The sequence below is a fragment of the Bactrocera oleae genome, chromosome 6 (assembly GCF_042242935.1).
Source record: "Bactrocera oleae isolate idBacOlea1 chromosome 6, idBacOlea1, whole genome shotgun sequence".
NCBI classification, from domain to species: domain Eukaryota; kingdom Metazoa; phylum Arthropoda; class Insecta; order Diptera; family Tephritidae; genus Bactrocera; species Bactrocera oleae.
Window position 1 is genome coordinate 29,959,071 of NC_091540.1, and position 15,299 is coordinate 29,974,369.

The window sequence follows — 15,299 nt, forward strand, 5'->3', positions numbered from 1 at the left end:
AAGTAGTTGGAGTTTAGGTGTGAGGATTGACATATCGATCGACAAAAAGATGACAGTGCTGCTTAAGGGCTGATTGTCGCTTGTTCGTCCAACGATTGTCCGGGTGAATGGAAATTGCATCAGGTATGTGACGCAAGTCAAGGACGCCGTGCTCGCCGTTCGCGCCAAATATCGTGGTCTATTTGTGGCTTGTGTCCCTTATGAAAACGAAATAGGGTGGGAATCAGCCATAACGGTCTTGTGTCGCCGAAAACTCCTCTAGGCGCAACGTTGTATGATGCTCGCATGTTTGCCGAGATACAGGTTTTTTTAGGTGGTTTAAGAATGAGCTTAAGTGTGTTGCTGCGGAATGACTGGATTTTCGATGATGACGTGGAGAGGAAAGGATATCTAGGGAGCAAGAGGCTTCTAGATGATAGGGTTAGGAGTAGGTGGCAAGACCGTTGGGACAATAGCCCTAACGGTCGGGTGACTTATGAGTACATCCGGGACGTTTGGTTTGTTGAGGGTAACCCTGACTTCCGATTTAGTCTGAGTCTGAGTTTTTTTGTTTACGGGGCATAGGCCTCTGAATGCATTTTTGCATCATTTTGCTTAATTTCGGTACCACGGGGAGCAGGGGCCCTTGAAGTTCCATACAACCTGCTCATGCGGACTGACCCTTCGGAGAGTATCGTGGTGGATGTGGTTGATACCAAAATGCGGGAAGAACTGACGTTTTGTCAGTTGAATGCGGAGTTGGATTGCAACCGGGTACCGGACCCAAAGTACGGCAGCGGCTTTAGATAGGCTTCGAGCCCACCAAGGTGGTTAGTGTGCCCATTCCACATTACCAATCGGTACTGAAAAATGCCTGGCATTCTCAGGGCGCTGATCACCGCATTGATTTTAGCCGCTGTGCTTTTGAGCGCCGTGGGGTAAGGTTGTCGTCAGCAGGTACCCACGTTAAACACACCGGACGTTTCCTGCTGACTTTAAACAGTTTAGGCCGTTTGTGCCTAATACCCAGAATTAAGTAAAATTTTCGCACTAAAATGTGTTATTTTTGTAATGTATGTAGGTTTTTGTTGGCACAACTTTAGAGTTTTTTGTCAATAACTTTGTTGTTTTATGTTAAATTATGACATTTTTTTAGTTTATTATGATTTTAAATAAGATTGGAAAAAAACATATTTTTCAAAAAAGTTTTTGTACTTTCAGAACTACGAAACCTGGGGGTGTTTTCAGACTTTTGTCGCCACTCATTTTCTCTCTCTCACTTCACTCTCATTTGAAGATGATTTAAAAATAATTTTAGTTGACGCGATACAAAATATATAAATAAAACTTAGTGAGTCTATAACCTGTATAGTATCATATAAATTCATAAGATACCAAATTTTAATATTATATAATCCATGCTGAACCATCGGAATACAGTGATTGTATGGTAAGCTTTTTTATTTGACGCCATACATATGAGCAAGAAACTTGGCATGCATTATTTTTTAAGGCAATGTTGCAATATCCGAAAAAATGAATTCTTCAGAACAGATTAGTATAGAATATAACATAGTTGCTATAGAAATTGAACTATCGGAATGAAGTGCTTGTATGGAAAGCTTTTTTAATTGACGATATATCTTTACCACATTTAGCATGGGTCCACTATTTGTGATTGATAATCTTTTATCAATGGATACTTAGTACTTTTCTCCCTTTATCTTTCAAAGGAAATCACTAAACACACACGCACTTCACGATCGATAATCCATTGGTTAGGGATACTTTGTAGTTTTCTCCTTTTGTCTTGGCAAGGATATTGTTCTAACTTACGCGAGAAACGGAATTGAAAGACGAGCTTGAACTTTACCGTGTTTATTCCATTAACTGAATCTTCAGACTGACTTCTTACAAGCTGTTTTTGTATAATTATTTCTAATTTTGCCTTTTCGTTCAATTTTGTTATTCTGAAATTCTAAAGGTGAAGTGGTGTGATACGAATTATTGTAGAATTTAGCGACTTTTTACATTTGGGTAATGATAGGGACTTTTTCCTCCAAATTTAATGGGTCTATGCGATCAGTTAGTGTCTTATTTAATATTTCTATATCCGAATTTTACGTATGATTATTTAACTTTGTAACATGAAATTGTATGCCTTTATTGATCAAGATATCGCGAACGTTCTTTGAGTTGAATTTTTTATCGAAACTAACCTTCTTCACATGGCCTTTAATTGATAAACAAATCATTACTTTTACCGACCATTGTCTGGCTGTTTCTATCGGGTAGATAAAAATATATGGCATGTTTTAAAAATGTATCCATAAATATAATATGATAAAAGAGTGTTTACTGTTAACGTATGTATCTATTGTATATGGGCACTTTCAATGACTGTGTTGGATCTTTCCATAATTTTAAATTTCGCTTTGAAGGGTTTGCCGTAAAAAATTGCCTCCACTACATATGTCACAGTTATTTATTATTTCGTGAATTTTAATTTTTAGTTGACAGTGATACATGCAGAATGTGATAAGTTTAGAATATATAGCGAACTTTCCTTTGTCAAAATATTAGGTCCAGTAAAAAGTTCGTTCGGGTTTTATCTAAGAGATAGCGGTATTGTCCATAGTACTAGTGTTACGTGTCGCATCATGTTATACTTTACGGCACTGAAAACGTGTTTATTCGCTCATGCCTGTCGTAAAAGGCGACTAAAAGCCAAATGCACTATGACTGTTATTATATACCTTGCTCAGTAATATCAGCATAGTATGTCAGAAATAGTGCTATAATACTCAGCTTGAACTGATATTATAGACTTTAAATGAAAAAGCAAATAAAAAGACATTTGAAGTTCAAGCGACAAATTTCACCAGTCATTGAGTAATGGGTTGCTCAACTGGCAGTAGTTTCGGCTACACAGTCTTACCGGAGACTTTCTGATACCACGGGGAGCAGAAAGCCCTTGGATTTCGGTCTAATCTGCTCATTGGGTTATGGCCCCTTTGGGGAGACTCGTGGTGGCTGTGGTTGAAACTTAAAGGCAGGAAGAACTGACAATTCAGTCTAACTGTTTTTTCAGTTCTAAAATAAAGTTGCAAAAAGCAACTGGGTTCCGTACCCGAAAAAGGTTTTAGGTCGGCCTCGAATCATACCAAGATGGTAATATGGACCCAGACACACTGCTACTGGTATCCAAATAAATACTTGCAAATAGCTCGTATTGTTTGGGGCGCTTATCAACGCATTGTATTGATACGCTGTGTTTTGGAACACCGTGAGGTAAGGCCGTCGCCGGCAGGTGCTCACGTAAACCAACAACGAAAGTTGTCACGTGAGCACTTATTTAATAGCTGAGGAACTAAAGATAAGCCAGAAAACCGTTTGGAACCATTTGCATTAGAATGCAAGAAGCTCGATGTTTGGGTGCCACACGCAAAAAAACATGATGGACCGAATTTCCATCTGCGAATCGCTGCTGAATCGCAACAAAATCGACCCGTTTCTGAAGCGGATTGTGACTGGCGATGAAAAATGGGTCACTTATGACAACATCGAGTACAAACGGTCGTGGTCAAAGCTCGGAGAAGCGGCCCAGACCAAGTGACCGGTGGCCAAGACCAGATTGATGGCCAGGAAGGTTTTGCTGTGTTTTTGGTGTGATTGGCAAGGAATCATCTACTACGAACTGCTCCCCTATGGCCAAACGCTCAATTCGGCCCTCTACTGCCAACAACTGGACCGCTTGAAGGCAGCACTCATCCATAAGAGGCCATCTTTGATCAACAGAGGCCGAATTGTGTTCCATCAGGACAACGCCAGGCCACACACGTCTTTGGTGACACGCCAGAAGCTCCGGGAGCTCGGATGGGAGGTCCTAATGCACCCACCTTATAGTCCGGAGCTGGCACAAAGTGATTACCATCTTTTCTTGTCCATGGCGAACGCGCTTAATGGTGAGAAGTTGGCCTCAAGAGAGGGCTGTGAAAATTGGGTCTCCGAGTTTTTTGCCAGCAGGGACGCAGCCTTCGACGAGAGAAGTATAATAAAGTTGGCATCTCGTTGGCAACAAGTTTACGAACAAAACGGCGGATATTTGACTTAAATTGAACAAATGCACACAAAGTTATCATTTTTTGAAAAATCAATAAAAAACCGAACGAACCTTTTACTTAACCAATATGTTCTCACAATATAAATTATATTTTCACAATTAATATCCTGCTTATTTCTGATTCGTTTTTTTTGTTTAAGTCAAAATTAATTGTTGTTTAAAACGGTTTACAACTGTGTCGAGGGTTGTGAAGTGGTTTTGAATGTTTTTCTCTTGAGAGCGGTTGATTTGAACTTCCATGTAAACTATTGTTTGATCTTGTTGCTCCCCGGTGTTTAAATCTTTAATATGTAGATTTTTTTCTATAGTCATTACCAATTTCTCAGAATTAACCATATTTATTTCATCGTCTGCAATTCGACTTAGGAAATCGGCTATTTTATTTTCTTTCCCGGCGATATATATGGAACTTATATCTTTGCCAGATTACGAAAGATTTCATTTGGTTTTAGGAAGTGGGAAATTTTAGTTTTTGTATGGCTTCCATCTTTTTTGGGTTTTGGTTTTATTCCATTAGGCGTTAATATGTGGCTTAGAGTTTACTTTTATAAAAAACTACATTTTCCTAATTGGATCTACAGTTAGGTTCTTTTAACTTTTCGAAGATTTCCTCATATTTTCTATATGCTCTGTCAAAGAAGTACCGAAAATCAGGATGTCATCTAAGTAGACGAAACATATTTTGTTTATATAGTCTGGGAGTACTGAATTCATAAGACGCTGGAACGACGAGGCAGCATTTTTAAGGCCAAATGGCATCCTCAAAAATTCATAATGTGGGGTAGAAAATGCAGTTTTCCTTCTGTCATTTTCGTCCATTAGTATTTGATGTAATCCCTTGGCCAGGTCAATAGAGGAAAAATGTTTTTCTCTGCTTAATTTGTCCATGATACCATCAATATTAGGTATCAGGAATTCATCACTTACTGTAATTTCATTTAAGGTTCCATGAGAAAGTGCCTGAGACTTTAAATTATTGAGGTATGGGGGTAATTATTTTTTTCTGTACTTGATTTATGTCATTTATAGTTCTGTACCTAAGGAATGTTTGAAGTTTTAGTTTGGAAAAATGATTTTTGATGATATCTGGTTTAATTAAACTTCCTTACCGCCAATTGTTAAAGTCATTAAGGACAATCGGCAGGTAAAGGCGTTTTATTAAAATTAACGTCTTCCTGTACCTTACCCACCTCCATCGGTTGATAGCTTCTAGATGAATCAGACTGGCTCTGCCTAATGTTTCGACTGTCAACACTCATATGTGAGTTAAATCTTGTTTGAAAGGCATTGTACATATTATTCCGTATAGCAGCTTGACTACGTTGCTCTTAACTATTTTGATTCGAAAAGCGTATATTGTTATTATTACTAATTAGAGAATTTTGTTTATTTATTCCGCGTCTAATATTAGACTTGCCATTTTCAAAACGATTTTTCTTATCTGTCGCATCCTTTGAAAAAAAATTTTGTTTTCTGTGACTATATGAAATAGCTCGTCTTTAATCTAATAACCTAAATTTTGAGTAACTGTTATACATCTCTAATAAGGTGGCAATTTCATCTCTTATCTCTCTAAGATCTCTCTCTACATTCATGTGTAATATTTGGCACTATTTTTCAGGAAGTATGAGGGCCATAATTAAAAGATGGTTTTAAATTAAGTAAGACGTCTTCTTCAGAAATAATTGGAGCGTTAATTGAAGTGTTCAGATAGAGCACGTGTTGATAGAAAAACATTTTAGAAGAATTAATACAGTACTTTGATTTGAAAGAATCTGCAAACACCTTAGAAATAATTTGAACGTCATATGACAGGAAAGACTTTTATATCATCGTGGGCGGAAATGTGGAAATCCTGCGTCTGGGGTTAACGAAATCATAAAAAAATATTGGATTACTTACAATATTCTTTTTTACCTTATAGTAAATACTATAACATTTTTTGTTTGCAGAATATTTAGAATAGTCGACAACTTTTTTTGAAATGTTTAAAAGCTCGAGTTTTGCTGTTTTTTAATTTATATAACTCTTTTGGATTTATACTTTTGCTTTTCTTAACAATTACTATTAGAGTATACTTTTCAAATAATTGCATAATTGGTTTATTAAAATGCACTTTTTAAGCTTTAGCAAAGTTAAACCGTGTACAAAAGCCAGAAGTTTGATGAATAATATCTAGCCTATTGCCAATGACTTCGACAGTTATTTTCAAAGTATGATGATAAGAGTCCTCTGGTAGAACAAGAGGAACACTTTGAAGGGGTGTCAACATGTACTAAATCTAGGTGTTTATGAAATTTATTCGGATTTAATTTATTTGGTTCAGACCCAACATGGAATTTTTTTCCAAAAGCTCAGTAAAGAATGTTAGATTGCAAATCGATATAATCAACGGAAGCTTTCCACTAGGCCCAAAGTAAATTAAAATCTCGAATTAGGACTGTTTATTAAAGAACCATGCTGCATATATAAGATAAATAAATAAAACAACTATTAACACAAACTCTAATACATTTAAAATTAAACTAGTCCATACCAGGAACGAGGACATCTTCAGATGGAATAGCGGATTGTGCGGCAAATATAATACCTCCTCCGATTCTGTTCAGTCTAAATATCTGAACTTCGCTGTTTAAAATCTCGTTATCAAAAATGCCAGGTTTTAATCATGTTTCTGTAAATTCAATTAAATGAAAATTACAATTGGTAATGTTTAAGTACAAATCAGTTAATTTTTTGTTCATACCTCTAACATTTTGTAATAAATACTCAGCAATATTCTACTACTCAGTTTCTTACTTTCGGTACTTTAACAATGTTTTACTCAATACGATTTCTGGGTTTAGACACAAATACGTGTACAAAAGCCTCGGGTGGCCAGAATGAGTTATCTAACATGTTTTTAAAGGTTTCAAGAGAAATGCCTATTTTAAAATATAATGCCATCTTATATCATCCCGGATATAAAATTTAAAGTTTCTGATGCATTTAGTTATTGATTTATCGCACTTTTAGTCCTTTTTAACAAATCCGTTATATGAAAAGTTGGCGGGGTTATCATCCGAGTTTACCTATTTTTCCACTGTCAGAGGTGTCGAAAGGATTTGTAGTGCGCCAATTTGGGTGATATAGCTTAAATGGTTTCGGAGTTATATACCTTTAACCTATTGACGGCGGTGCGATGCCCACTTCTTAACGATTTCCGCACCACAAATGCCTTTTACTAATACAAACTGTAGTATTAAATTACAGTTTTGTAACTTAATTTGGGGCTTAGTTATGGCAATTTATAAATTTCCGATTAATTTCCAATTTGTGGGCATGACATTTGTCGATTACGCCCATCTGCAGTATCGAACGTTTTATGGTGCCAAGAAACATGTGTACTACTTAAGTTACAGCTTGCACCGTAAGACGGACGGACAGGCAAACAATCAACCGTAGTTCAACTAGTCTTGTTCTTACATATGCATGTATTTATCGGGTTTTCCAATAGGGGTGATATGATTTCTAAGTGTCGTTTCGGCGATTTTTCCAATGTCATGATCTGTTATTTTTATACCCTGGACTGGGTATATTAGGTTTGCCCCGAAGTCAATAACGCCCAAAACAATGTATTAGTATTTCCTCATGGAAAGATATACGCAAGAACACCGTTTACAAATTATTCAATTTTATTATCAACATAATTGTTCTCCAATTGCAACTTTTCGTGTGCTTTGACGTTTTATGGTCGTAATAATCGTCCACCTGTGCTCGCTATTCATCGAATTGTTGATAATTTCGAGTTCTTTACGTAACGTTCAAGTGCCAATAAGAATAATAACCGCTCGAAGTAATGAAAATATTGCTCCCGTTCGGGTAAGTGTTGCTGAAGACCGCAATTAGTCGATTTCAAGACGTTCACAAGAATTTGGACTGCCTCGAACTCGTATAAAACGTACGGCTCGCATCCGTATAAAATTGTTCTCACCCATGAACTGAAGCCATTGGACCACCATAAACGTCGTGAATGTGCTGATTTTGCCTTGGAACAACTTCAAAACGATAAGGATTTTTTTAGGTTCATAAAATTTGTTCCTGCAAAAGAAGTCGTGGATGACTGATGTTATATTCAGACCTTAATTGTATCGATTGTACCTTACACTAATTAAGAATTATTTGAACTTCCTTAACAATTAGTGTGTTTTTTTTTTAACACCTTCTTGGAGAACCCTTTATATGGTATGTACATATATAGGTTTAGGATATAGTTTTCAATATACCAAACTGTAAAAATATTTGTATTCTTCACTAAAGTTTGTTAATGATTGCAAAACAACATCCTCAAAATCTTATTAACTATTAAAATGAATATGCACATATAACCCAATATATTTTTAATATATTCATATATTTACTGACTTCCTAAGATTTAATAAAAATATTAGTAATTTATGTACAAAAAACTTTATGGTTTATAAATTTATAGGGGCAGAGATTCGTGTAGCCAAACACAAGCACCGCCTTCAGCAAAATCAGCTGCAGCATGATCCTGACCCCGCAAAATCCACTTAGTCGTTAGAAGTCCCTCAACGCCAACCGGTCCGCGTGCGTGTATTCTTGCTGTTGATATGCCAACCTCAGCACCTAAGCCAAACCTGAAACCATCGGCGAAACGCGAACTAGCATTATGAAAAACACAAGCGCTGTCAACCGACATCAGGAACTGTTGAGCTGCAAAATCTGCAAAAAAAAAAAAAAAATCATCCCATCGCTTGCAAAGATAAATAAACTGTGTGGACTAAGGTGTGTCCGTTTACCATAAGTTTATTTTACATTGAGTACATGCACAAAACAATGTACAGGTATGTATGTACGCACATACAAATATTCATAATATATATTCATGTCAAAATGTAGGTATCTTTAAGTATTTTCTGTATACACAAAACAATTTAAACTTTTTTAATATTTAAGGAAAGATTTTGTTGTACTTATGCATATATAATATATATATGAAAACACATTCGCATATACATACTTGTATTCTTACACATGTGCTTAATTGTGTGTGAAACTCTACGTCAAAGCTGTTTTTTCACAGAATATTCAGAACATTCTTGAATTAAATTATTGAAATGCAGTTTTTAGTAACAGGCTGACTCAAGATTGAAAATATTGCAAATATTGTTATGCGTAGCAAAATAATTAATAATTCAATAAAAAGATATTAACGGTTAAAGTTTGATTATTTAAAGGCAAAATTTGTTTCTTATGAATTTTATACCTCAATGAAAAAAATTATTATAAATCGGAATACTCATAGTTTTGTAGTAAATTTAGGGCACTATAAAAATCATTACTTGCAATTTAAAAAAAAACAAGTAAGGAAGGTCTAAGTTCGCGTATAACCGAACATTCCATACTCTTGCCACTTGCAAGGATCAAAGCCGGTGAAATACTTGCAGGTGTTAGCAAAACTTTACATTAAACAAGTAGGTTAGGTTAGGTTAGAGGGTCGATCCTAAGAAGGATCACACTTGGACAGCTTAAACGCCGGTCCGTTGTGGTACCCAAAACTCCTATGAGCCGGATCAATAGACCCTTACATGTCGACAAAGCGCTTTGTGCCTACGACAAACTTGTTGAGACGGCCAATATCTGTTTCGGCCAGATCTTCTGGTCAAAAGTGTGATTGCCGGGATGTTTCAATCTCAACCTAGCAAAAGCCGGACAATGGAGGAGAAAATGCCGGGATGTTTCCACTTCACCCTCCTCCATACAGCTTTGACAACTGCCATAAGGTAGTATTCTAAGCCGCACCGCATGAGTTTCCATTGGACAGTGCCCAGTGAGAACTCCTACCATGGCGGCGAGGTGAACTTTGTTCAAGGCGAGAAGATACCCCGACCTCCTGCGATCCACTCTCGGCCAGAAGGATCGCGCAGTCGTCGACCAGCGTCTGCTGAGCGCATGCGAGGTCCATGCCAGACTCCTGCCGACCCCCCCTGCCTTACCGCCGCCCCCGTAACGGTAAGTCAGGCACCCCCTGAATTTCCTTTCTCACCCTTAACTGGGGACATTTTCGTCCCCCTCGGTGAAAGTGGCCCCCCCAGGGAACTTAAACAAGTAATTAAGGGGTAAATTCGGGCATATCCAAACATTTTATACTCTTGCAAGTTACACGAATCAAAGCGCGAGAAATTCTTTCAGGTACTGGCAAAACTTTTTATTTAAAAATTTTGAATTAAAAATCCATATTCAATGTGTTCAAATATCTTTGAACATGCTTATCATTGATAATGCTGAGGTAGTAAAAAACGTACATATAGACATAAACAAACATAAAACAATATGCATTTATATTGCAATACATATGCATACATAAAAAAATGTATAGATTGATAAAATAGAATTTCTGAAAATACATTTATAATAAACTTATTCTTAGTTATATTGTGATCCCCTGTGCCAAATAAAAGCTCTATGGTATATCTTAATTTAGTGTTTAGTTACGGCAATTTATTGGTTTTTTGGCGTTTTCATTCACATTAAGCGTCAAACCATAAATATTTAAGATATAGTGTCCACTTAATTTCATTAAAATATTACACATTTTGACCAACCTAAACTGTTTGAAGTGAGGTGAAAATTCGGAAATCATTATATAGGATATATTTGGGGTCGAGAAATGGAAGGGCTGATTACATAAATTTTTGATATTGTTCAGATATACTTGAGAATTTTCAAGACATTTTAGAAATATATGCCATAAATATAAACATATATATGGAGTAAAGTCAGCCGAATGTTTTAAAATCCTGAATAAAATTTATATGGGGCTAAGGCAAATTTTCGGCCGTTTTTATCCATTTTAGGTATTACAAAAGTACGCTGTCTCAATTTCATTAAAATAACTTCCACATAGGCTGATATACTTATATGTGGTGTAGAATCAACTGGAAGTTCGAAAATCTTTATATTAGGTATATGTGGCTAAGGAAAGTATTGACCCGATTAAATAAATTTTTATAAAAGGGAATATTATTACCAAAGAAACAAATGCCCCGAATTTCGATAACATATCTCACAGATTGACAGATATTTTCAGTTATGTATGTATATATGTTGTAGTTCGATTGAATCCAATTTCAGAATGTAATATGGGATCGTCGGGACATTGTTATGTACCGGCTCCTATAAAGCCTTCTTGTACCTTTCCAGTTTAACGTCTCTGAAGCATTTATTTATTGATTTATCGCGCTTTTAGTAGTTTTTACAGAAGCGTTACATGGAGAGAACACAGGGTTATAATCTGATATCATAAATTAGCACACTGTCGGTAAGGGCTTTTTTTATAGTTGTATTGGTTCAGGAGATATGTACCATAAGCCTATTAAAAGGCGGTACCAGGCCCATTTTTTCAAATATTTTAGCCTACAGATGTCCTTTGCTACTACAATGCCCTATACCAAATAACAGGTTTGTATGTATCTTAATTTAGTGCTTAGTTATGGCATTTTACAGGTTTTAGATGAATGTCGTTTTATGGGCGTGGCAGTGCCGATTACGCCCATCTACGTACTTGCCCTCCTTTTTTTGTCAAGAAACATGTGTACTAAGCTTTTGCTCAAGTTATCGACAAGACAGACAGACGGACGGACAGACAGAGAGTAGATTTGAATCCAACTCGTCTCGTCATCCTTATCACTTATATACGCGTATATACCTAATATAACCCTATGTCTAACTAGATTAGTTTTAGGTGAATCAACCAACCGTTACGTGAAGAAAACTGTTATACTCTGTAGCAACGTGTTGCAACAGTATAAACCAAATTTAGCTTATATATTGTATATATATATGATATGACATCAAAATAAAAAGAACAAATTATATAGATATTTGCTTGTATGTACAGGGTGGCTACAAACACAAACCAATACACAACACAATAACTTTTTTTCTGTGTGAGTAATGAACCTACCTTTTTTTTTATTTCACAGTCTGTTAACTAAGTTTTTTTTTAAATTTGAATGCTTGAGTTTATATAGTGCAGCGGTACGATGCTTTGCAGTCCGTCATTTCCATCCAAAGGAAATTCAGACAGGACTTTGGCGACTCCGTCCCGAGTAGATGGACCATTGTGAGGTTGGTAAACATGTGTGCCGAATCTGGAAGTATCACAAGAAGACCGCACCATCGAGATCCGTATGTTCGTGTTCAAGAAACAATCGCGGCTGTTGCATCGTCAATGCAGGCAAATCCAAAAGTTTCGACTCGCAACTTATCGGTCAAACTTGGAGTTAGCAGACGGTCATTACAACGGATAATTCATGATACCTTAAACCTGTTTCCGTACAAGGTTCAAATAACAAGTCGGGTTTAACGCTCTAGATATGCCTATTCGCTTGGAATTTTGCCAAAAAATTATTAAAATGGCCAAAAAAGACAATAACTTGATAAGTTGCCTGCTTTTGTGTGATGAGACCCATTTTGATCTAAGCTTGTGAATACAAACTGCTGACCCAAAAGCATGGATAGTTCCCAACAATATTCGCTATACTTTATTTTATATAGCAACAGCTCAAGATTTTCATAGGTATTACCATTGTGCAACAAGACACCCTTTGAACTTCTCTTAGAAGAATCAATAATGGAGGTTATTACATGATAATATTACGATACACCAGTAAACCCTCTTGAAATAAATATTCAGCGAAGTCTTTTCCACGATACCTATATTTGTATTTCTATTGTGAGTGTCTCACTAAGTTGTTTCCTTCAGCTTGAATCAACTGTTGAGGTTGGCCTATATGAGGATTGAATACGTCTTCATCGGTTTGTTTTCGTTTGAGTTTTCGTCTGAAAACAAAACACAGCTGTATGCTATAAACGATTGATGCTAACTAACTAGGTGAACCTTGCCAGATGCGAAAATGGAAAAGTGCTTTCATTGAAATGAAATAAACATAATATTATACCAGAATATTTTCTATCGATGTATCAAGTATTTTAAAGATGCAATTTAGAAAATATCAATAAGACACTTCTTTGTTCTAGAACGTAATATCTCACAGGGTTTTTTTTCATTTTGTGAAAATCTTAACGTGATGGACTCAAACCAGAATAATTACGGGGAGCGCTATTAAAAACACATTGATTTCCTTTTACTATAGTTTTTGTTATACATACCACTCTCTGTGACGATAACATCGGTATGCCCGCTGCCGTATGTGTGAATGTGCTCTATTGCCTCGTCGATATCCTTCACAATCTCGATGCAGCACTCCAGCGCACCATATTCATGTTTCAGACTCTTTGCAACCGGAGGACCAAAGGTTAACTTCTGGTTAAGTGTTGGTCCTGAATAGATTTTCACCCCTTCACGCTTCAACATATTGCAGACATCGTTAAAGATGTTACCACTCATAAGGTCCTCATGAATGAGAAGAGTCTCCATTGTATTGCAAGCTAAAACGAAAAACCCTCAAATGAAGAAATGGAAGGTAATATAGAAAATTTAATAAGTAGAAGAATACAAGAGACGAATCAACTCTTCATAAGCTAATATAATTTTCTAATTTATTTCAGTAGTTCAAAAAATATATATACCTGCTGGATAGTCACACTTAGCATCCCTGACTATCTTCAAGGCCTTACTCAAATCAGCTTCTTTGTCAATGAAAACATGACAGACACCTTCGGCATGCCCCAACACCGGTATGTGGACGGACTGTTCTTGAATTGTGCGAACAAGCTCTGAAGAACCACGTGGTATTATTAAATCGATATGGTCCTCCATGGACAAAAGGTCACTAATTTCTTCACGTGTGGATACCTGATTATAAAAGTTGCATTTGTAATTATTTATGTAAATTATATACATACGAGTAAATCGCATACGCAATAATAAATATAATATGAAACTATTAGCTTTCTTTCGGCGAAATCGAAGTACTCTTAAATGTTGTTGTAATATAATATCAAATATTTCGAAACTGTGAAATATCAATACATATACAATTTTATTGTAATTGATCTTACCAAGGAAACTGCGTTTTCCGCTCCTACTGTCGCGAGCGCCTCCTTGACCAGCTCCATTAACGCTTTATTGCTGTTAGAAGCCTCTTTACCACCTTTTAGTAAGAGACCATTTGCGCTAGCCATCGCTAAAGCAGCTACTTGAGGTAATGAGTCTGGACGTGACTCAAATATGACTAGTAGTACACCAATAGGTACTGTAACTTGCTTCAATTCCAAATTCTCCGCTAGTCGTGAATGACGTAGAACACGACCAACATTCTGGAAACGTAAATCAAACATGAGATTTTTGTATTAAAAATTGAAATGTTAATAATAATATATTCCATACTTTAAATAATACGAGATGTGTTCAAAGGAAAAGGTGAATTTTGATTTTGCACGGGCTGTGTACATTCGATTCTCGATATTTTGTTTTTGCTATAATCGGACACATATGTCTATCATGTGCTTGCATTAGGAGTCAATTTCGATTAGTAGTTTGTTTTTGCCAACAGAAAAGGTTATTCCCTTTTTTGTGTGCTCTTTGATTTTTGAACGAAATTGCTAAATTTTGAGCAAAAAAATGTCGCTTTAGTTAAATGACGTCAATAACGATCCGGGTTTGTTCAAACGGGTCATAACTCGTGACGAAACGTGGGTATATGGTTATGACGTTGAAACCATGGCCCAATTATTCCAATGGAAGCTGCCACATGAGCCTAGACTGAAAAAGACCCGGCAAATGCGATCACATGTGAAGGTTTTGCTCACTGTTTTCTTTGATGACAGTAGTATGGTGTATCATGAGTTCCTGCTAAAAGGTCGTACAGTTACTGCAAGGAAGGTATGCAACGTTTACGTGAAGCAATCGAAATTGTGATAAAACAAATGGTGGATTCTGCATCACGATAATGCACCAGCTCACACATCAATGCTTATTCGTAATGTTTTGGCCCAAAAGAAAACCGTAACCATGCCTTAACCACAATATTAATGCGTTTTGCCACAATTGATGAGATCAAGTCAGAATCGAAGAAAGAGTTGATGGCCATACCGAAAAGCGCATTTCAGAAGTGCTTCGAGGATTAAAAAAAGCGTTGGCACAAGTGTATTATATCCGAGGGGGATTACCTTGAAGGGGACAAAATAGATATTGATGAATAAATAAGTACTTTTCAAAAAAATTCAA

General features: G+C 36.4%; 1 protein-coding gene across 3 annotated transcripts in view; it reads right to left on the minus strand.

The window, feature by feature from the left end:
- Positions 1–8,476: 8,476 nt before the first annotated feature.
- Positions 8,477–15,299, minus strand: part of P5CS (Delta[1]-pyrroline-5-carboxylate synthase) — a 68,934-nt gene continuing 62,111 nt past the window's right edge. For 2 of the 3 annotated variants that reach the window (XM_036374018.2, XM_036374015.2), the window contains 4 exons: positions 14,132–14,389; positions 13,700–13,925; positions 13,280–13,573; positions 8,477–8,827 (listed from right to left, as the gene is read on the minus strand). In XM_036374018.2, coding sequence (XP_036229911.1) covers positions 8,568–8,827; positions 13,280–13,573; positions 13,700–13,925; positions 14,132–14,389 — 1,038 coding nt within the window. In that variant the 3' untranslated portion in view covers positions 8,477–8,567. The remainder of the gene's footprint in view (positions 8,828–13,279; positions 13,574–13,699; positions 13,926–14,131; positions 14,390–15,299) is intronic. The other variant, XM_036374016.2, reaches the window with a different exon arrangement.